General features: G+C 49.2%; 1 protein-coding gene across 1 annotated transcript; it reads right to left on the reverse strand.

Annotated features, from left to right (window-relative positions):
• Positions 1–1,522: 1,522 nt before the first annotated feature.
• On the reverse strand, positions 1,523–20,297 carry ANHX (anomalous homeobox). Its single transcript, XM_073222830.1, has 10 exons — positions 19,900–20,297; positions 16,782–17,048; positions 14,733–14,860; positions 12,585–12,708; positions 11,243–11,459; positions 10,647–10,764; positions 9,221–9,513; positions 4,223–4,370; positions 2,412–2,496; positions 1,523–2,159 (listed from the first exon to the last, which is right to left on the reverse strand). The coding sequence occupies exons 2-10, from the start codon at positions 17,025–17,027 to the stop codon at positions 2,073–2,075; spliced, it is 1,446 nt and encodes a 481-aa protein (XP_073078931.1). The 5' UTR covers positions 17,028–17,048; positions 19,900–20,297; the 3' UTR covers positions 1,523–2,072.
• Positions 20,298–21,302: the final 1,005 nt, after the last annotated feature.

A 21,302-nucleotide genomic window follows, 5' to 3' on the forward strand; every position in this document is an offset into this window, starting at 1 on the left:
ACAGACAGTAATATGTTCATGGATCATAAGAATAAAGTAAGCAGGTTGGGGAAATCAGTTAGTTAATACAGAATTTGATGAGAAACAGGATTTTACAAAATTTCACAGCACCACCCCACAAAATGCTTATACACTGAGTAAAGGAATTACTCTACAGTGGAGACAATTGGGAAAAAAACACCCTAATCAAGTGATCAAAGTGAACACCATCAATAATAGGACAATCAGAATCATGTGCTACCTTACCTGTAAGCAATAAGGACTCAGTGTTACTTCTGGAATCCTTCTTCCAAAAATGCATATCCTGAGTTACAAGGAAATACTGGACATGGCCACTTTGAGGGACATGTTACAGAATAACTGGCTTGTAATCTTTCAAAAGTGTCAAAGTTAGGGAAGTCAAAGACTAGGGAGTGTTCCTAGGATGAAGGGTATTGAGAGATGCAGTGAGTACATGCAGCCAGCATGTGATATGGATGGGATGCATTCCCAGGATAAGTAAATTTTGATGGGGGTCTCACAGTCAGAAAACTGTAAAGGATCAATATTGGTTTCCTAACTGGTGGCTGTGCTATGGAGCCCTTACCGGAAGGGAACACATACAAGTATTTTATGTGGGAATGGGGAGAACAATGGGGCATCAGGCCAGTAAATTATATTGAAATGGATAAAAAAATAGAATTTTATATCCAATTTGCAACTTTATGTAAGTTTGTGATCATTTCAAAAAATTATTTTAAAACTCAAATATTCATATTTTTTGGGAACATAATGGGAGTGAATGTCCCAAATGGAAGTAGATTATTACTGGTACATGGACAGTTTTGGCAACAGAGAAGCCATGGGTCCTGGGTCTGCAGAGTGGGCGTAAAGGGCGTGTGGCTGAGCAAGCCCTTGAGCTGTGTGGTGGCTGAGTACAGGTGGCCTCAGACGAGATGCCCCCTCCCCAGGAAGCTGGGAGCTCCATTCCAGTACTTCCACATATCCTAGGTCCCCACCCAACCCTCGCTTCACACCCTCCTATCAGCAACTACCTATAATGGCTCACTTATTCCTCTATTTGCCCCACTATCCCAAGAGCACTGAGGCCACGAACTTGACTTTGCTCTCTGCCATATCACACAAGCTGCTTAGCACACACTTCGACTAATACAAGGGGGGAGCCAAGGAGCAAAGGCCTATACCTGGAGGTGACAGTCCTGCGTGTCAAAGTCACCATCCAGAAGGGAGTCAGATGTGCCAGGAGTCACACCACACTGGGTCCCCAGCGCCCAGTACTTCCACTACCAGGGTTAGTTCCTCGTTCCCACGACAACATAACCAGGTGAAGAGCAAAAAACAAAGGCCAGAGGGCAGGGATACCCACTGTGATGGTCCTTATAAAATGTGACAACCTGGATGTCCATCAGCAGGGTATGGCTGCACCAATCCATGCACACTCATGTTGTGAGACACTAGCCAAGGCCAGACAAGGACAGGTGTCTGGGACACGGCTATGTGAATAAAGCTGGAGCAGTCCAGAACATCCAACTTTAATGAAATACAACATCATTTAGAAAACACAATAAATGACAACCTCAAGGGACACACCCTGCAGCCCCCTGCCCAGGCCACTCCAACTACAGTTACTTTATGAAAGGGCCCAGACACAGACATGTCTGAACGCTGCCTATGCCTCACTCACAGAGTTATCCGGGTACGGAAGTCTGGCCTTGTCACAGGGTCCGTGGTAGAGTGGCCAGCAGAACCGCCTTCTCTCTCTAGAAAGGCCTTCCCTGGCAGGAACCCCCAGGAGTTCAACTCTGTAACCTGCCACTGCCTGAGTGAAGTAGGCCCACTTTTGACTTCTGATTGGATGAGCGTTAAATGCTCCCCCAACACAGGGAATTGCCAACCAAACTATGTGAACCCAGAAGGGGGCTCAGTGCCCTCAGTGCTCTCAGTGGAAGCCCCAGGGAACCCTGGGGAAGTGCTCTTTCAAGTCGGGACGCCTAAAGCTCTGTAATTCGCTGTGAAAGGCCAACGCCCACAACTGTTCCCCTGGAGCAGCGGCCGGGCCCCTGGGGGACAGCTCAGCCCAGTCTGCTCCCTGAAAGCTCGAGGAGCATCCTGGCCCCCCAGAAGGCATCGCTGGAGGCCTGGTCATCGGGCCACTGAACCTGGAAAGCAGACAGCATTACACGCGGAGTCACTCTCTGCCTGGGGCACCTGGGACCCTAGCCCTGGGAACCTCATCGTCTGGACTCAGTAACATTAGCCTGAAACATGCGGTCCTGGCTGCCATTCCCAATGTCCCACCTCAAGGCACCCAGGCCCTTGTACATCTTTGCTGGTTTATTCACTCCAAAGGCATAAGTGGAGGACCCAGGAGTGAGGAGGGGAAACCCACACACCTCGCTAGAAGGCCTCACCTGGCTGGAGGGCAGGGGCTGGCTCAGCTCCACAGCAGACACTGGGCTGGGGAAGGTGTCTGGGGCTGGTGCCAATCCTGGGGGGCTGGAAAAGAGATGGTGTCAGGACAGGGCCTGCCTCAAGGGTGCAGCTGGGCACAAGGTCCACCATGTGAGCAACATGCTCTGAGAGTTCTCAGCACATCAGGAGCCCTTCCGAGTCCTGGATGCTACGCAGAAAGAGTCTACTGCCACAGGGCCCTCAAGTGCTGAAGGCTGCTAGAAGGGCCTATGTGACACCTCGAACAGGTGGCTTGGGTGGGTCAGAAGATGTTGGAGCAGGCTCACAGAGAAGGGGCTGGTGAGCAAAAAAGCAAAGGAATAGAAGGTTTAGAAGGGACAGGCCTGGGGGTGTGAAGGCGAGAAGAGGCTATTAGGATCAAGTCAGGGTGAGAAGCAGAGAGAGCAGGGAAGCAGACAGGTATGGACTCTCAGGACAACAGTCTGACAGTTCCTTTAAAAAGAAAATACACACCTTCCCTGTGACCCAGCCATTCCAATCCTAGGTGTACACATACCCCAGAGATGCAAAGGCAAGTGTGCAGACTGACCCATTTATCTGGGAATGCTCACAGAAGCCCCAAACTGGGAATCCCAAATGCCCACCAGCAGACCAGCCACACCAAGAAACAGGCCTCAGGAATAGAGAGGAGTGCACTTCTGACCTAGCAACAGGGGGAAACTCAAAGTAGGGAGCCCAGGGAAAAGCTAGAATAAAGTTTTTAATTTAAAAGCTTGCATGTATTGTATGCATTCATGCAGCTAAACAAAGCATGTCCATAGTCCTGGGGGTGGCAGGAGTAGAGGTGGGCAGTGGCATTCACGGCTTCATGGTGGGTACCCTGGCCACACTCAGCAAACTATCATTTGTACCATCTCCCCTTGTGGGTTTACAAGTGCCAACTGTACCCCAATAGAGCTATTTTTAGGAAGGAATCAAGTCATCAGAGAACAGGGATGGGCTGAGGCATCAGAGTGCACAGAAGAGGCAGCTAGTGGATAGGTCTGAAGCCACGAGGGCACCCTGTGGTGGCATTGGCTCCATCATGGCTTCTGGTCATGAGTGGAAAACTGAGTCCATCAGCACGGACTCCAATTTCTCACCATCTGGTGGTTTTAGCAAGCAGAGCCTCTCACTTGGACAGCTGCTCCCCTCTCTCTCACATTTCTCTGTAATTCTGCCCTCGTGGGGAGACAGCCTTCAGATTCCATATTATGGAGACCAAAACCCCCGTGGGCCTGGTCGTGGTGGCCCCTGTTGCAGACCGCGTGTCCACCAGAGGAGCCCCTGCCTGTCACGCTCCTCCATCCCTCCTCTGCCTCCTCAGCGTCCTGGCTCCCACGGCCACAGTCTACAGCACTTGCACTGTTCACAACCCTGAAAACCCCCTTGCAACTAAAATTTACTATCTAAAATCAGAACCTTGACACTGCTCAGAAACTCTGACAGCCTTTGGGTGGGAAAAAAAGTAATACCAAAAATCGGCTGCTGGGGCCCAGAGTGACCTCAGGGAAGAGGTGAGGCCTGAGCACCATCCACAGGATGGATGCCCATGTCTGCTCTGCTATTTCCAGTTGGTTCTTTCAGCTGAGTGCAAAACTACTCTTTTCACTGGACAGAAGCAGGCCAGCGGGGACACTATAGTTTCCAAAAACCCGTAAGGACAGGAATCAATCTGCATCATCTGAGATGGACACCTATAAACAAGGCACCACCCTGATGGTGGCCCATGGAAAGTGTTGCCTACACCCTGCAGCTCTGTGGAGCTTACCTCTGGGGGAGGAAGAACTCAGGAGCCTCCAATGGGTGCTGTGTCACCAGGAAGTTGCCCACCTGTCGTTCTGCCTGGCCACCGCTGCAGCCTGGACCCAACTCCAGGTACGTCCTCTGCAGGTTGCTGCCAGGTGGGTCAGTAAATCCTGCACAGAAAGAAATTGCACAACCCAACAATAAGAAGGAACACAGTTTGCAGCAGCACGCCAAGACCTCCACAGAGACAAGGGCTCCACCCTTCCTAACTGAGGAAGGACCGGCCTCTTCAGCCTTCCAGAGAAAAAAGCCAAGTCAAATTTTGCTAATTCAAGTTCTGCTTTGTCATTCCAGGCTTCATGCTGGCCTCCACTGCCCCCACATCCACTGCTGCTAGGTTAGGAAGCTGTGAGCTGCCCACAGGCTCCTCAAAGGTTGGGCCTCCAGCCCTGGGCCATTTTCATTTTTACCTTTTACCATAGGTTCCATCACAATTTTGTGGAGGTACAAGGTGTCACTACCTTACTCTGCACTTTCTACTTAAAATGTTTCAGAGGAGATATCGGGAGCAAGACAGGGATGCCCACTCTCCCCACTGTTATTTAACGTAGTACTGGAGGTCCTAGCCACAGCAATTAGACAAGACAAAGAAATACAAGGAATCCAAATTGGTGAAGTAGTTAAGCTGTCACTATTTGCAGATGACATTATACTGTATATAAAAAACCTTAAAGACTCCACTCCAAAACTACTAGAACTAATGTCAGAATACAGCAAAGTTGCAGTATACAAAATTAACACACAGAAATCTGCGGCTTTCCTATACATTAACAATGAATAATAGAAAGAGAAATCAGGCAGGAAAACAATTCCACTCACAACTGCATCAAAAAGAATTAAATACCTAGGAATAAGCCTAACCAAGGAAGTGAAAGACCTACACCCTGAAAACTATAAGACACTCTTAAGAGAAATTAAAAAGGACACTAGCAAATGGAAACTCATCCCATGCTCTTGGCTAGGAAGAATTAATATAGTCAAAATGGCCATCCTGCCCAAAGCAATATACAGATTTGATGCGATCCCTATCAAATTACCAACAGCATTCTTCAACAAACTGGAACAAATAGTTCAAAAATTCATATGTAAACACCGAAGACCTGAATAGCTAAAGCAATTCTGAGAAGGAAGAATAAAGTGGGGGGGGAATCTCGCTCCCCAATTTCAAGCTCTACTAAAAGCCACAGTAATCAAGACAATTTGGTACTGGCACAAGAACAGACCCACAGACCAGTGAAACAGAATAGAGACTCCAGACATTAATCCAAACATATATGGTCAATTAATATACGATAAAGGAGCCATGGACATGCAATGGGGAAATGACAGTCTCTTTAACAGATGGTGCTGGCAAAACTGGACAGCTACATGTAAGAGAATGAAACTGGATCACTGTCTAACCCCATACACAAAAGTAAATTTGAAATGGATCAAAGACCTGAATGTAAGTCATGAAACCATTAAACTTCTAGAAAATAACATTGGCAAAAATCTCTTGGACATAAACATGAGTGATTTCTTCATGAACATAACTCCCCGGGCAAGGGAAACAAAAGCAAAAATGAACAAATGGGACTATATCAAGCTGAAAAGCTTCTGTACAGCAAAGGACACCATCAATAGAACAAAAAGGTATCCTACAGTATGGGAGAATATATTCATAAATGACAGATCCGATAAAGGTTGACATACAAAATATAAAGAGGTCATGCACCTCAACAAACAAGAAGCAAATAATCCAATTAAAAAATGGGCAGAGGAGCTGAACAGACAGTTCTCTAAAGAAGAAATTCAGATGGCCAACAGACACATGAAAAGATGCTCCACATCACTAGTCATCAGAGAAATGCAAATTAAAACCACAATGAGATATCACCTCACACCAGTAAGGATTGCTACCATCCAAAAGACAAACAACAAATGTGGGCGAGGTTGTGGAGAAAGGGAAACCCTCCTACACTGCTGGTGGGAATGCAAATTAGTTCAACCATTGTGGAAAACAGTATGGAGGTTCCTAAAAATGCTCAAAATAGAAATACCATTCGACCCAGGAATTCCACTTCTAGGAATTTAGTCTAAGAATGCAGTAGCCCAGTTTGAAAAAGACAGATGCACCCCTATGTTTATCGCAGCACTATTTACAATAGCCAAGAAATGGAAGCAACCTAAATGTCCATCAGCAGATGAATGAAGAATATGTGGTACATATACACAATGGAATATTATCTGGCCATAAGAAGAAAACAAATCCTACCATTTGCAACAACATGGATGGAGCTAGAGGGTATTATGCTCAGTGAAATAAGTCAGGCAGAAAGACAAGTATCAAATGATTTCACTCATATGTGGAGTATAAGAATAAAGAAAAACTGAAGGAACAAAACAGCAGCAGAATCACAGAACCCAAGAATGGACAAATAGTTACCAAAGGGAAAGGGACTGGGGAGGATGGGTGGGAAGGGAGGGATAAGGTGGGGAAAAAGAAAGGGGTTATTACGATTAGCATATATAATTAGCATGTGGGGGGGCATGGGGAGGGCTGTGCAACACAGGGAAGACAAGTAGTGATTCTACACTGACAGATAGTGACTGTAATGGGGTGTGTGGGGGGGTACTTGGTGAAGCGGGGAGCCTAGTAAACACAATGTTCTTCATGTAATTGTAGAATAATGATAACAAAATTTAAAAAAATAAATTTTTCAGAGGATACTGCCAGAGTATCTTCCACTCTTTATCAGTGTGGGGTTGACAGCCATTCAGGAGCAAAGTGAATTGAGAAAGAAGGTCCATTTCCGACCTGAGTCTACCAGGTGGTACAGCTAGCATATGAGTCCCTCATCTCAGACCCAAAACAACAGGCAGTCTGGGCCAGGCTCACACCATCCTGCCTCCCATCTGCCAGATCAAGCACTTAAAGCCGGCCAACTGTCCAGACCTTCTCAGATCAAGAAGCTTCCTGACCACTAGGTGTATGTTTCTGCTTCCCACTGTTTCTTCTTTTCCGCAAAACTTTAAAGATACTCTGAGGCACATTAAAGCTTACATGCTAATCTCAACGTTCAGGTTCAAACATAATAGATCAATGGGTTACATCTTCTTCTTTCGAGAGAAAGAGAAGTAAAATGCCACAAGCCAAGGACAAAGGGAGTGTCCAGGGTGGGGTATTCGGCGGGTGGGAGAGGTGCGTGGTCCTTGAGACTCAGAGCACATGTCCAGTCCTATGGTGGGAGAGCATCTGAAAAGAATTGGGGCACAGGGAAGGGATGACATCCCTGTACTGAGGGGGGACAGTGCTCAGGCATCAGCAGGGAAGCTCACCAACCCCCAGAGAACATCACCCCTCACGTGCTGGACCTGGTATGGAGACCACCTCCTCTCATCCTAGTGTGAAGCTGGCCAGTGACCACCCCACTCCAGCCTTGCTAGCAAATATGGCAGGCAAATATGAGTCTCCAGCGGTGAAAACAAACAAACAAGAAACAGCAAGAAATGAAAGGCCAAAGTGATGGAACTGAAAAGCTGCCTCCAGGGGGCTGATTATCCAGGCCCCTTCCTCTTTCTGGCCCTTTGTCCTTCTCTAATCAAGGAAAGGCCAGAATCCACAATCTGATTATTCCCACCTTCAGAAAATGAAGCATATTTTTGAAACCTCTAAAGGAAAATACTCAGAAACATACAACATATTGAATCTATAAAAAGTAACATGACGTATGATGAACGGAAAACCCAGAGACAAGAGAAAAGAGCTTGGAAATCTCTTAGAACATGTTAACTGTCAAACTAAAGTATTGCAAGACTGAGTTTAAGAAACCCCCAAAAGCACATTGTCAAATTTCACACCACCAAAATTAAGACAAACTCCAAGAAGAAAAAATAGATGGTCTGCAAAGGACTAAACAGAATCCCATCAGACTATCAAAAACGATGCTGGACACTATAGACGGCAGAAGGCCTTCTAAGGAAAAGTATACAAAACTCAGCATCCTATGCCTTCCAACTGATTAATCAACTGTGGGGGAAGATTAAAGACAATTTCAGAACATGCAAGGACTTGAGATTTATTTCACAGGAACCCTTTCTTGCAAAGCTGATGGAGGACATTCTTGAATATAACAAAAGAGTCAGGAAAGAGACAAGGGCTGCAACTCAGGAAACCCAGGAGCAAACCCCAGGCGGCAGTTAAAGGAGCTCTCAGGGTGAAGGCTGCACCCAGGCCAAGGGAGGCTTTACTTGGATGGGAAATGGAAGAAGTCAGCTCCCAGCAGCCAGTCCTCAGAGGGTACACTGGCAACACTGAAAGAAGTCAAGGACGTGGTAAGAGCAGACAATGTAAGAAAGACAGGCCATTAGAAACTCCAAGAAAACATGTGTATGACCATAGAAGACCAAGAAATTTAGGGGATGGGATGGATTCATCATGCCCATATTCTCCTTACAAGGTGGGATTTCACAAGATGCTTTTTATTTGGTGGACAAAATATATATCTGAATATAAAATCCCTGAAGGTATTTACAGCTACCATGGTAACTAAGAAAGAAACTAAATAATGATGTTTCTATCATGGAATGAGAGGGGAGAAGTAGTGGGTCTCAGAAGCTCTACCCTCCTATGCTGCAGCAGGTGTTGACAGGTAAGTGAAGTGAGCTGGATTACTAAGTACAGGGGTGGTAGCTGTCTCATTTAATTTTAAGTCTTTCTTCGCTACCTTGTTTTTTATTCATATTCATGTGTTATTTTTTTTTCATATTCATGTGTTATTTTGCAAACTAAAATAAATGAGAACTATCTGGATGGTTGTGGGAAGGGCTTCTTTTCTAGCACCACTAGTTATGGGTCTAATAAAATACAGGAGTTTAAGCAGAAAGTCCTTGCCATTCCCACACTGTGCCCCTTTAAACAAGACCCAGGTAACTGCAGCATCTGATGCAGAAACTCATGATCTGTCTGGAGCAGACCCACCTGTGAAGCTGGGCTCACCAAAGGTGGCAACGGACACAGACATGGTAGCATCTTCAGGACGCATCATCATGTCCATCCCATTACCGTGGACCTGCTGCTCAGTCTGGAAGGAAACTTCCCTGGAGGATGCCATTGCAAGAGACATCAGCCATGACTTGGGGGCAGCCAGAGATGGGTCCAGCATGTCACTGCTTGCAGTCAGAGAGGAGAGGCTAGAGCCAGGGCAGACTCGGGGTAAGATGACAGGATTGTGGTGAGGCTCCTCCCGGTACATCTCACCACTCTGCAGAGACCTGGGGAACACAGCAAACACCGTCCCTTGGTGGGCAGCTGCTCCCTTAGGTGGAGCAGTGGGGCCTGGGAGTTTGGGAAATTGGGTTCCCAACTCGACTCAGCCAGTGAAGAGCCCACCACATTCCTAAAACTGCTGCTTTCACTGTTCTCCCTGTGGCTGCAAGTGTTCTAGAGACAATTAAAAAAACACTATCAGTGGAAACCTAAGAAACATCAGCAGTTAATTTTCAAGAACCTTCAATGAAGCATTGTTTTACAGTAACTGAAAGCTGAAAATGATTAGAAAGAACCTAATAATTGAGTGAATAAATAATGGTTGGTCTTATGCGAATATTACTAGTTAATAATAGTTCAAAGAGTTACACTCCACAAATGCTCAGTGTCTCAGATTGTGCTCCTGGACCTTTATTAACACCCACAGCCATCATCTTTGCAATAACTTGAATGACAGGTCCCTCCCATTTCACAGGTGAGAAAAGTGAGGCACTGAGAGGTCACAGGAATTTGCCTAAGTTCACAAACCTGGACACGAGGTGCTAGGCCCAGGTAGTGTCATGAGAGATGCTAATGTCACAACACTAAATAGAAAATGTATGCACAGCTTGATGGTTACACAAGACACAGGCCTCCCCTGCATTCAGACCTAGTCCTGCTGAGGGCCCGCACTTCCCTTATCCTTACATCAGGCATGTGTCTCATCCCAGGAGGAGCACAGGGTGAGGGAAAATGGTTGGACAGTGCCGACTATGTAGTAGAAATTCAAGAAATGCTGGCTGCTACTAGCTGAAGGAAATACAAACCATACAAAATATTAAAAAGAAACCACAGGACAGTGAGGTTTGCCTTTAAGGAGGCAGGTCTGAATGTTTTCCTGTTTTCCCCATTCTCTAAAATATACATGGAGTCAGGCTGTAAGCCAGAATCTGGGAAGCCAAAGTGGGGTTCTCAACATGGGCTCTGCCAGTGGCTCTCCCGCCCCTGGGGTCACAGCTCTCTCTGCTCTCAGCTGTCAGTATCCTGGGCCCAGTATCAGCCCCGGCATTCCCATGCGCACTCTAGGCCTGGTCTCTCCAACAGACAAAGGGGGAGCTGAACAGGGAGATGGTCCCATGGCCTGTGAGGACGGCAGTACCTGGAAGCCAGTGGCGTTGGCATAGTCTCATCTCCAGAGAAGTCCTGGGTCAGGACCAGCGGCTCCCAAGGCCCTCGGGTGGTCACTGGGGACTGTGCAGGCCTGTTTTCCTCACCTTCTGCAGAAAACCAGCCAAATGAGAGGGGAGGCTCAGAGTCCAAGCCTCCTTCCCAACAGATGAAGAGCCACCCTGTTAGCTGTGTGTCACCACTGAATTATACCAATATTCTGTTTCTCCCTTAATCCATTTTTGGTCCAAACAGCAATTCATAATTAAAGGCTGCCTTTAATACTAGTACTTGGCTCTCCTCCCAAATCTCACTGACTCTTGGACCTGTCCACACAGGACCTGTAAATGCAAAACAGTGACTGCAGCTCCACCCAAGCCCATCCTGATGGCAACCTGATCCTCAGCTTCAGTGATTCCTCCCACTGAGTGAGGTCCTAAATGAGCGAACTAGGGGCAGGAGAAGGGGGGCTATCCCTGTAACATGAGTGACCCAACCTAGGCCTGGCCCTAGACACAGGATGCAGTGAAAGGGGTGACAGAAATGAGCCCCTAACCACAAGAAGGCTGGGACCCTCGGGCCACTCACCTGACCACTGAGGCCTATCCCCACACCCAGAGCCAAGGTGGAGGTGATCTGAGGGCTGTGGGGGGTTCAGACCCTTCTCCCAGGTGCTGGAATCCTCTGTAGTGTCCTCTGGGACTGGCTCCAAGTGCTGTAGAAAGGCCCTTTGGCGCCGCCGGTAGTTGGCAAACCAGTTGTAGACCTGCTCTGCGGTCAAGCTTGTCTCTGAGGCCAGGTTCTCCTGCCCCGAAACACCACAACCTCTAGCCCTGCTTCCCTGAGCCACAGGGGTGCACAGGGGCAGCCCAACAGCACGTCCATCGAGACAGTGTTCTGCGCCCGGCTTGTCTCTCAGAGAGCCCGCGCAGGCCCTAGGGGCACTGAACTGCCTCCATCTGTGCAGTCCCAGCACGTCCTCCGGCCGGCCTCCTCCCTCGCGACCGCCATGGCCACCAGAGCTGGGGAGAGATCGGGCCGCACAGAACTACCGCCCAGCGGGGAAGCGCCTTGGCCGCTGACCCACACCCGGGGCCAGGCCCTTTCCTTCCCCAGGAGTCAGCCCCAGGCTCCGCTGTCCAAGGACCACAGCACAGAAGCTGTGAGAGGCCAGTGGAGCTGAACGGGATAGGGTGGGCGCGGGGACCCCAATGACTGGACCTAGACGGAGGTGGGCACAGGAACACCAGCGACTAGAAGGGGACCAAGGCGGGCGCAGGACCCCAAGGGCTGGAATGGGACGGAGGCGGTCTCGGGGCCCCTACGAGACCCCTGCCGTCGGGACCGAGAACTAGGTGGGTGGAGCAACCTTGAGACTGAACAGGCACCAAAATAGGAAGGAATGTAAGCTCCTCTTGGGAAAGCTCTGTTGAGTGGATGGGTAGAGAAGAGGGTGGGCAAACACAGGAGAACCTGCCTATTGGGTAGAGCAGACATGTGGGCGGAGGACGCAGGCCAGAAAAGAGCCGCGGGAAACTACCCGGCAGCTTGGGCCTCCACCCCGGGGGCGCTAAGCCTCCTTCTTTCCTGCACCCTGGCCTTGGCAGGTACTGAGTGCCGTGGGCGTCCGCTTCTCCCACCCTGGAAGCTCAGCGAATCCAGAGATTTGAATCTCCTCACCCTAGTAGGCCGGCCTGGCCACTGTGGGGTATTAATGGCCCCACGTGAGAAAACTAAACCCTCCACGTGTTCAAGATTGACTGTCATGAGCAGCCAGCCAGTTATCTCCTGTCCCAGAAGTCAAAGGGAGGCGGTGCCCTGGCAGAGGGGCACCCCAGAGATGGTGAGGGTGGCCTAAGGGTTGAGTCCCCTAAGGACATCGGTTCAGCTACGGGGGATTTTGCCTGGCCCCACTGTCCTCTGCTCTTACCCGCTCAGCTTTGCTGGGGTTGGTGCTCACACCGGAGGCAAAGTCGTGCAGCTTCTGGCGAACTTCTCTGGGGAAGTTCCGGCTCTTCAGGCCATCAGGGCAGAGGGAGGGGGGCGGTGGGTTCCTGGATGAGGACAATGTTGGGGCGGTTACAGACATCCCTCTGGATGCACTTCATGTGCTCCCAAATGCCACACACCCCTCGGACTTCCTCTCATCTCACTGGTGGCTTTTCCTCGCCCCACTGTGCACTGCAAAGTCCCAGGGGTCCATCTTCTGAATGACAGAGGGGCTCAGAGTGGGCTGGGCCCTTACTCTGCTCCACACTCTCACAGGGGCCTCCCAGAATTTCCAGTACCACTCACTGAGATTCCAAAGCTGATCAGCAGCCGATATCTGGAAGCTGGATGGTGAGGCTACTGAGGTTGGTTATTCTGTCCTCTTTACTGTTGTGTATATTTGAATTTTTCCAGAAGAAAGTAGTGACATGAAAACAAATAGCACCTGCCTATAAAACACTTGATGTCCAATTATCAGTTGAATACATCCCTACAGATGTCAAAAATGCATCCCATACATCCCACAACCCAGGTGGAGCTTGATCCCCTGTTCTCCAAACCTTCCTCCAACCCCAATCCTGTGCATTTTGGTGAGAAACCACCATGTTCCAGGCAATTGGGCCAAGAGCCCTGGAGTCTGCATTTATTCTATTTTTACCTCCTCTAATACATGCAACCCATCAGTCAATCATTCAGGATCTGTTCTGACACAACCCTTTCTCCAGTCAATCCCTGAGACTCCAAGGACTTCTTGCCTCTGCTCTGGCAATGACCATCTGCTGTTAACTCCACTGCCACCCCTGTTCCATGCTGCCAGGGACCACCATCCCCATGCTCAGGTCTCTCCAAGCCTGTGCTGCAGCCCCCTCCCCACAGCAAAAAATCAGTGTGTCATAGTTCTTAACACAATGTCTGTCTAGTGCTTCTTGCTCTGAGATAAGGGATCTACTTGGTTTCCTTGTCTACTGTCCGTCATCCACTCCCAATGTCAGCTCCAACAGCATCCAGCAACGAGGAGCATCTTCACAGAAATGGCATGCTGGGCCCCAAATCAGGGGGACTGCTGAACTGCACTCCGGCAGGCCATCAGCACCTATATGGAGGGACATAACTACATCCCTGAAGACCCCAAGGTTGATTAACTGTCAGGTTTGAGGTCACATCTTACCCTATTTAGTAGGCACCATGAAAAAGATTCTCTGGTCCAAAAGGAATCCATCTCTTCTTCCAATAACCAGGCCATCAACCAGGCCCCACCCATGTCTCAGGAATCCCCACCATTTGGGCTGTCAGGAGATGAAAGTGATATTCCCTCCTGGCCAGTGAGCACACCCAAGATTAAGAACAAAGGCTCTACAGTCTTAGTGTCTGGACTGCAATTCTGGCTTTGCATCTCTCAGAGTAACCCCAGTCAAGTCACTGCCTTTCTGTGCCTTTGTTTCCTCATCCATGAATGGTGATGATAGTAATAATAATTGGCAGTTGTACCATTTCCTAGTACTGGTGATGTCACGGTGGCAATTACTAACATCTATATAGTGTCTATCGTATGCCATCTTCTAAGCACTACTTATATCTTATCTAATGCTCACAGCACTCTCATCTCTCTTTAAAAGGTCCTGCAGCTCTGCAGGGCGGAGCTGAGATCCAGGCTGTGGCCTGCAGAGCCTCACTGTGAGAATCTGATGACTGTGCTGGGCATCTTCCACAGGAGAGGGATGTGGGGGTGGCTGGGAGTAAACTCAGGGTGCCCACACACTGGCTTCTTCCCTGCAAGGCTGTCACTGGTAGGTAGGGGCTCCTGCTGCAGACAGAACTCTGCCTGGGTCCTGGGATAGCTCCCTCTCCTTGCCCCCAGGCACAGGAAGGAATGCGCCCCCATGGTGAGCTGAGCGGCTGGAGGGCACAGCTCTGTGTAGGGCACACTGGCTGATGTTGAAGGTGTTAGCTTTGGACTATTACTACTTTGTCTGACTTTTCCTGCCATATCTCCCTGCCTCTGCTGCACCTCAGCCCTTCTGTGGTTTGGGACATAACACATCCCTTGGGAACCCCAGGTGAAAAGCAAAAATAAAGGGCAGCAGCCTACCTCTTCCTGCAGCGGAACTTCTGCACCGGGGTCAGCACAGCCACACCCATCTTCTTCATGACCAGATGGTAGTGAATGTCATGCCAGAGCTGCACCAGCTCCTGGCTGCCTCCTGGCACCCGGCAACTCTGCTGACAAGAGCCTCCTGAGACCAGGCTGCCTTCGCCCACCCTGGAGCACTGCCACGTGACCCACCCTGACCCCTGGGAAGCTGCTTATTGATGTGCCAAGCAGCAAGGGCCTGAGCCAGCTGGCTAGTGCACCAATCTCCCACCAGGTACATTCTGAGCTAAGTGGAATGAACTCATCTTAGTCTGTGCCTGGTGACAGCTTACTGACCTAGTGTGACTTGTTCACATAACCACACTTTGGAGATAGCCAAGGATGCTCAGCATCGGCCTCCCTACTAACACAGCCCCCTGTGGTCAGTGTGCATGGTTCTGGCCTTTAACTTAGGACCATCTTAGCAAGGGAGGTGCTCAACATCATTGTGCTTTCTCTCCACAACACCAGAGAAAGCCCATTTTCCTGGGCTGTGACTTGCAGTCTCCCACCAAGATGCAGCCATCCATCTAGGGCACAACCATCAGGGATCCCATATGGGAACCCCTGTCTGCAAGACACGGCCTCGGGAAATGCCCTTTCTTGGTGTGGCTTTCAACTCTCAGCTCTGTGTCACCTTTGCAGAGACATTTCTAGACCATCTTGACAGTTTATAATCACTCTCCTGTGAGTTTTTCAAAACCGATGTAATCCATACACTTCATCAGTGATTGCCTTCCCTGCAGTTACTACAGCTCTGCACATTGCCTTGTTTGCTTCATCCCTTTATGCTGATGGAGTTGAAAACTGAATGCCCCTTAACTTGGTGATTTGCTGGGTGTTGTGGATTCTGTAATAAACGAAACTGAGGTGGCTCCTCCCTCAGAGGACTTGCAGTGCAGTGAGGGGCGGCAGATGAAACAGACTGAAACATAAATAAGATTCTAATTAGTAACTGAGAAAGGAGCTGTAGGAGGAACAAAAGGCTATAATGACACTACCTAGATGGGTTGACATTTAAAGCAGAAACCAGAAAGGTCAGAAGGCACCAGTCACAGAGAGCTGAGGGAATGACACATGCAAAAGTCCTGAGACAGAGAAATATCTCATGAGTTCTAGGAACAGCAAGGAAGCCAGTATAGCCACTGGGGAGAAAGCAAAGGAGGGTCTGGAGAAGACAGTGGGGAGCAGGCAGGCTCTGGGGCACTTTCACCAGCCACACACCACGATAGCACCTGCAGTTTGAAACTTTATGGCTATGTGAACAGGAACAGATCAAGGAGGCAGGGGAGGACCTGGGGAGAGTGGCCAGGAGGACGCCACAAGGCTTGCAGTGGATGGAATGAAAATAGAGCTCAGAAGAATTGAGTAACCTGAACCTAACCTCAGTGTGAATGATACATGCTCTCTACTATGGGTTAAAAGAGGGAAAACATCCCCAAATCTATTGGAAACCCTCTGAGCCAGGTGCATTTGGAATTCAGAACTTCTCAGATTTCAGGAAGTAACACAGGAATATACTGCATGATAAGCACCATCCCAGTATAATCTGGGGCAGTGTCCTGCCATACAAAATAGCAGTATTTATGTATGAAGATATACCACAGCCACATTAAATGAATAAATAAAGACTATTAATAGCTTCACATCCATGCAGGTCTGGTTTGATGCCAAATAGGTTATGGTTCAAAGCACCACTAGATGAGTGACAAAGATACTCTTGGTTCCAGAGTACTCCATTGCAGACCTGTGGCTAAAATCCTGGGTCTGTTTAACTGTCTCACTGACTGGGATACCAGATCTCCAAGCCAGGACCCAATATGCAATACAGGTTGGGTAAATGGGTAATTTTGGCTCACGTTACTAAGCTATTTAGAACTTGTAATGACAGAGTGGTCCATCCTGGCTTTGTTTATAGCTCTTGCTGGCTTCTGGGCATTTCTGTCATTTCAGGATGGTGGTGGCCTCTGCACCTCTCTCTGTACCCCTCCTGCAGACCAGTCCTACCTTCAGCAGCTGGCAGGCAGCCTGGTGCTGCTCCTGCTGGACCAGCATACGGGCGCACATCAGGGCCACATCTGCATTGTCCAGGAGATACTGGTGGAGCTGGCTGTCCAGCATGGCTGTGACTAATGGCTGCACCTGGGCAAGGTCATCCTGAAGGTCCCGGCACAGCCTGCCTGCAAGGGTCACCAGCTCCAAGGGTGGGCTGGTGCCCACACTCCCTCTCAGCAACTTCAGGAAGCTCTGCATACTCTGTCAGTTTGGGCCCTTCTGCAAACAAGACAACAATTATGAGAACAGCTTTACTGACCAAATGCTGACTGCACATCAATCCTCAGACCAAGTCTACAAAGCCCCTCCTGCCACAAGCACTTGTAACATCGGAAAAAGCCAGGGGGACATTAGATGCCTGTTAGAATTTCCTTTTAGTCCCCCCAAAACATCCTTTAGTCCTTGGTTGTATGCCAAGACAGATCTCAGTGCTGTCACTGTGGCAGTTCATCTCACTCCTCTGAACCGTTCATCTCTGGCCTGGGGCCCCAGCTGCTGGTCCTCCCATATGGCCCCCACAGTCTTATACACATGTGGTACTTATATCTTGTTTCACTCCTTCTCTGGGCTCAGTGGGGCAAGGGACCATGTGTCTTAGGGTCATCAGATTTCCGCAGAATCTGCCAAGATGCGGGCCAAGGCCTCTCAGAGCAGTTAGAAGGTGCCCTGAACCAGGGGCCAGGCAGCAGCCATTACATTCCTGTAAAGAGGACCCATGGGGCCTGCCTGAGCAGGACTAGCAACATCTCGTTTTAACTCTTTTGACTTTGAAAAAAAAAATTATATTTGAAAAACACAAAGATTTAAAGGTTGTCCTAATCCCTAAAGTAAAAAACAAAGTTACAAAAAGGCATGAAGATTTGTTGGGCCTCCCCCTCACCGACCAACACAGAACCGAAGCATTTTCCTGCTGGGAAGGACCTGGATGTCATGTAGGCCTACCTCATTTAAATCACGGATGGGGAAACTGCGGCCCAGAGTACATTAAGGGACTGCCCAAGGAGTGGGGCCACCTCACCCTGAAGTCTCTGAAGTACATGCTTTTGGTCTTCAGATCCACTGTCCAGCCCTGAAATCCTCCTCCCCACCAGACCAGTTCGGCTGCCACACTCTCTCTCAGCGCCAGCAGCCTCCCCCGAGTCAGGGTCTGCTTCTCCCTCACCCATAGCCACCTGGTTAGGAAGCAAAGCCTCTCCCCAGCAGAGTTCCCTCCTGACCTCCCAGAGCTTCTGGGGGCTGCCAATTCCACCACCTATAGCAAGGGAGAAGGGGGCAAATCACAAGGGTGGCTAAACCTCTTCCCAGAGGCCTTTAAGGGAAGCTCTGTGCCATCCCATTACTCTCACACAGGCCACAAAGACCCCATGGAACTAAACAAACAATTTGGAGAAAAAAAACATACTACTAACAGTGACCACAATGACAAGGCTATAGGTCAAGTTTTAGTTTGGCCCTTCCTATGTGTATGAACTTTTCAATTTTCTATCATGACCATTTAAAGGGATCCTAAATATTCTCCATGAGCCTCAGTACAAAAAAAGAAAATCAGCCTGGTAATAGTATATACTGCAGATAGCCTGTCTGGTAGAGCTGACTTTAACATGGTCCTTAGAAACTACTGATAATCAGATGGTGAAGAAAAAAAGTTAAGATTTTTGTTCAAAGGCAAAGTAACAAAATGAAAACAATCTGGATTTGTTTGGGGTTTTTTGATGGGGGGCGGATAATGGGTTTGATTTTGTTTGTTTTTCAGAAGCATTTGTTTCTCTTTCTTCAAATGTTAAAATCTATCCAACACCTTGCAATCTGGTTTCATAGTGATTTCTTGCACTACCTACCATTTTCTTCTGCCAATAAAATGCATTCTTTTATTAAAAAAAAAAAAGATTTGCTGGGCCTCCCTGTGTCGGCCTCTGCAGAGCTTTGCCTCCCTGACCTTCAGAAGGTCATTCCCTGCTGGCACTAGGACCCCCTTTGCCAGGTGAGGACAGCCACCTGAGAGTTGAGGTAACTTGCAAAGATGCCAGAGTGGGAAGCCTAGCAAGCTGGCTGGCTTCAGTGTCCAAGCACAAAGCCCGGATCCATTACACATCAAAAGCCCACTTGGTTGCCCGACCTTCTATTCTGCCCCTAGCCCATAGGTTATACAGATAAGCTATGTTAAGTTGGACTTGGCTTTGTGAATTCACCTTTTTTTTTTTTTTTTTTTTTTCACAGGGGCTGAATGTTCACTGATTCATGGTAACCCTGAGTGGTTACCTTTTTTATACAACTCTATGTATATACATAAATTTTTTAATGCTGAGAGAGATGGCTTATTCTGATACTTAATCTGGGTAGTACCACATGCCTATTGCCTATTGCATGGTCCTGCAGAGTCCTGCGAACACCTCCCCACCCGGGGTACGTTTAGGCAGCATGCCAGTAACTGCCTTTTCAAACCTAACACCTTTGTCTCTAAAGTCCTCTTACTCCCCTGGGGCAGACGCCTGGTAGCGAAGTTAAACGGTGGAGGTATAGGGCAAGTACATTTTCAGTTGATGCTGCCAAACTGCTTTCCAAAAAGGTGCCTAAGAGTGTGCATGCTCCCAAGAGAGGGCCTGGCCAGTTTCTAGTTCTTTCCACCCCTGGGGTACTTAGGGCCCGCGTTTCTCCCCTCGCTATGGGCCGCAGGATCTGACTCTGCGCCCCTCCAGGGGGCCAAACTCCACATCTTCGACGGGGGCAGACCGCAGCTCCGCTCGGGACCCAAGTCTCTTCCGGCACCACCTCCCCAGCTGCCTCGGGACCTGTGGGAAGCAGGCGCCAGGCAGGGCTCACGCGGACGGAACCCAGACTTCAAGAAGTGGGCTCTTGGGGCATCAGCACACTGAGGGTACCCGGCTACGGCGGGCGAGGAGAGGATGGAGGGGTAGGCAAAGAGGGCAGGCGGCTTTGCCGGACGTACTGACCCAGGCACCCTATCCCAAGCCGGGCCGGGCCCAGCGCCCGCGTACCTTTTGGGGCACGTTGTTCCCCAGCTGAAAACGAGGTTCCTAACCCAGAGGCCCGCCCCACCGCCCCGACTTACCGCCGCCAGGCCAGTTCCCCACTTCTGAGCTCTCTGGGCGTCACACGTGCTCTGCCGACACCGCCCTGAGCAGGCTCAGCGCGGAAAGCGAGTTCGCTACAAAGTATCGAAGTCGCGGCCAATCCGGCAAGGGCTCCGCCCGACGGCCGGGCTTGGGGCTCCAGAGCCTTAGCCCCTGAGCCTCTGCTCTTCTGCGTCTGCTGAGGGCAGGGTCTCTGTGGTCTGCTCATCCTCAGGACCCAGGAGGTTGGGGGGCCGGGTTTCTGGGAGTGGTGAGCTGTGGAGGTCCCCGCGGGCAGTGGAGGAGAGGGGGCCACGGCCCCCACTTCCTTGTAGCACGGGCAGCAGGAAGCTGTGACCCTTCGCTGACCCACAGCAACTGCCTTGGAGCTTAGTGGAGTCCAAGCCCCGCTGGGGCGCAGCTGGGGGGCGGGCATCCCCGGGCTCTCTGGGACCCGCCCCTGCGGAGGAGGGGCCGTTCCAACCCAGACCCCAAGGTCTTGCGATTCCGGCAAGTACCCTGCGGAGGGCGCGGGGCTCGCGGGCCTAGGAGGAGCTCAGCCAAGCAGCGCTCTGACAGCAGCGACTTCGACACAGGGACCCTGGGCGTGCACGTCGGCGCATAGTAGACAGATCCTTGGGTTGGGCCCCTGTTCTCTCTAACTCTGGTCAGAGGAATGGGAAACCGAGCTCTGAGACTTATTTTACATGGTAAGCTGGAAGGAGCCCTAGAATTGAGGGACCAAGGACTCATAAAGGGTGGTCAACGTCTTGGAAAGAAAAAAATATGTATCTGACGTCAAAACTCACGCATAAACTTACAAAAAAGACTTAGGCAGAAAGATAAACATTGCAGCATTTGTGCAAGTGAAAATCTGCAAACCATCCAGGCATCCGGTTAGAATTTGCTCAATAAATTACACTGAAGAAAGAGGATGGGCTCCTGGAGGGTTATTAGTCATTATGCTAAGAAAGAACACTTACTGACCTGACTGGTGATCATGATACATTGTACAATAAAAATGGTGAGTTAGAAGGCATTCTGAGTGATATGAGCCCATTTGAAAAGTACATACAATGATATATGCCACATTGTTAAAGCCTGGTTGCCCCTGAATGATAGAATTACTACTTTTTACATTTAAATTTTCTTCTTTTTGTTTATCCATGTTTTCTAAATCTTATGAAAACCTTTCTATTTTTAAGGTCCTTTTCAAGGAGTGGAAAAAGGAAAACACACCAGGACTGGTGGAAACAATCCTGACCAACCTCCACATACTGAGGCTGCAACAACTCTGACATGGGGGACCAGACCGAAAATTAGATTTGCAGCAACAAACCCTATTTACAGTGAAACCTTTTATTTGCTCTTTCTCTAATGACATGCTATATGCTCAATTAAA

The sequence above is a fragment of the Manis javanica genome, chromosome 15, assembly GCF_040802235.1.
Source record: "Manis javanica isolate MJ-LG chromosome 15, MJ_LKY, whole genome shotgun sequence".
In the NCBI taxonomy this organism is placed as follows: Eukaryota; Metazoa; Chordata; class Mammalia; order Pholidota; family Manidae; genus Manis; species Manis javanica.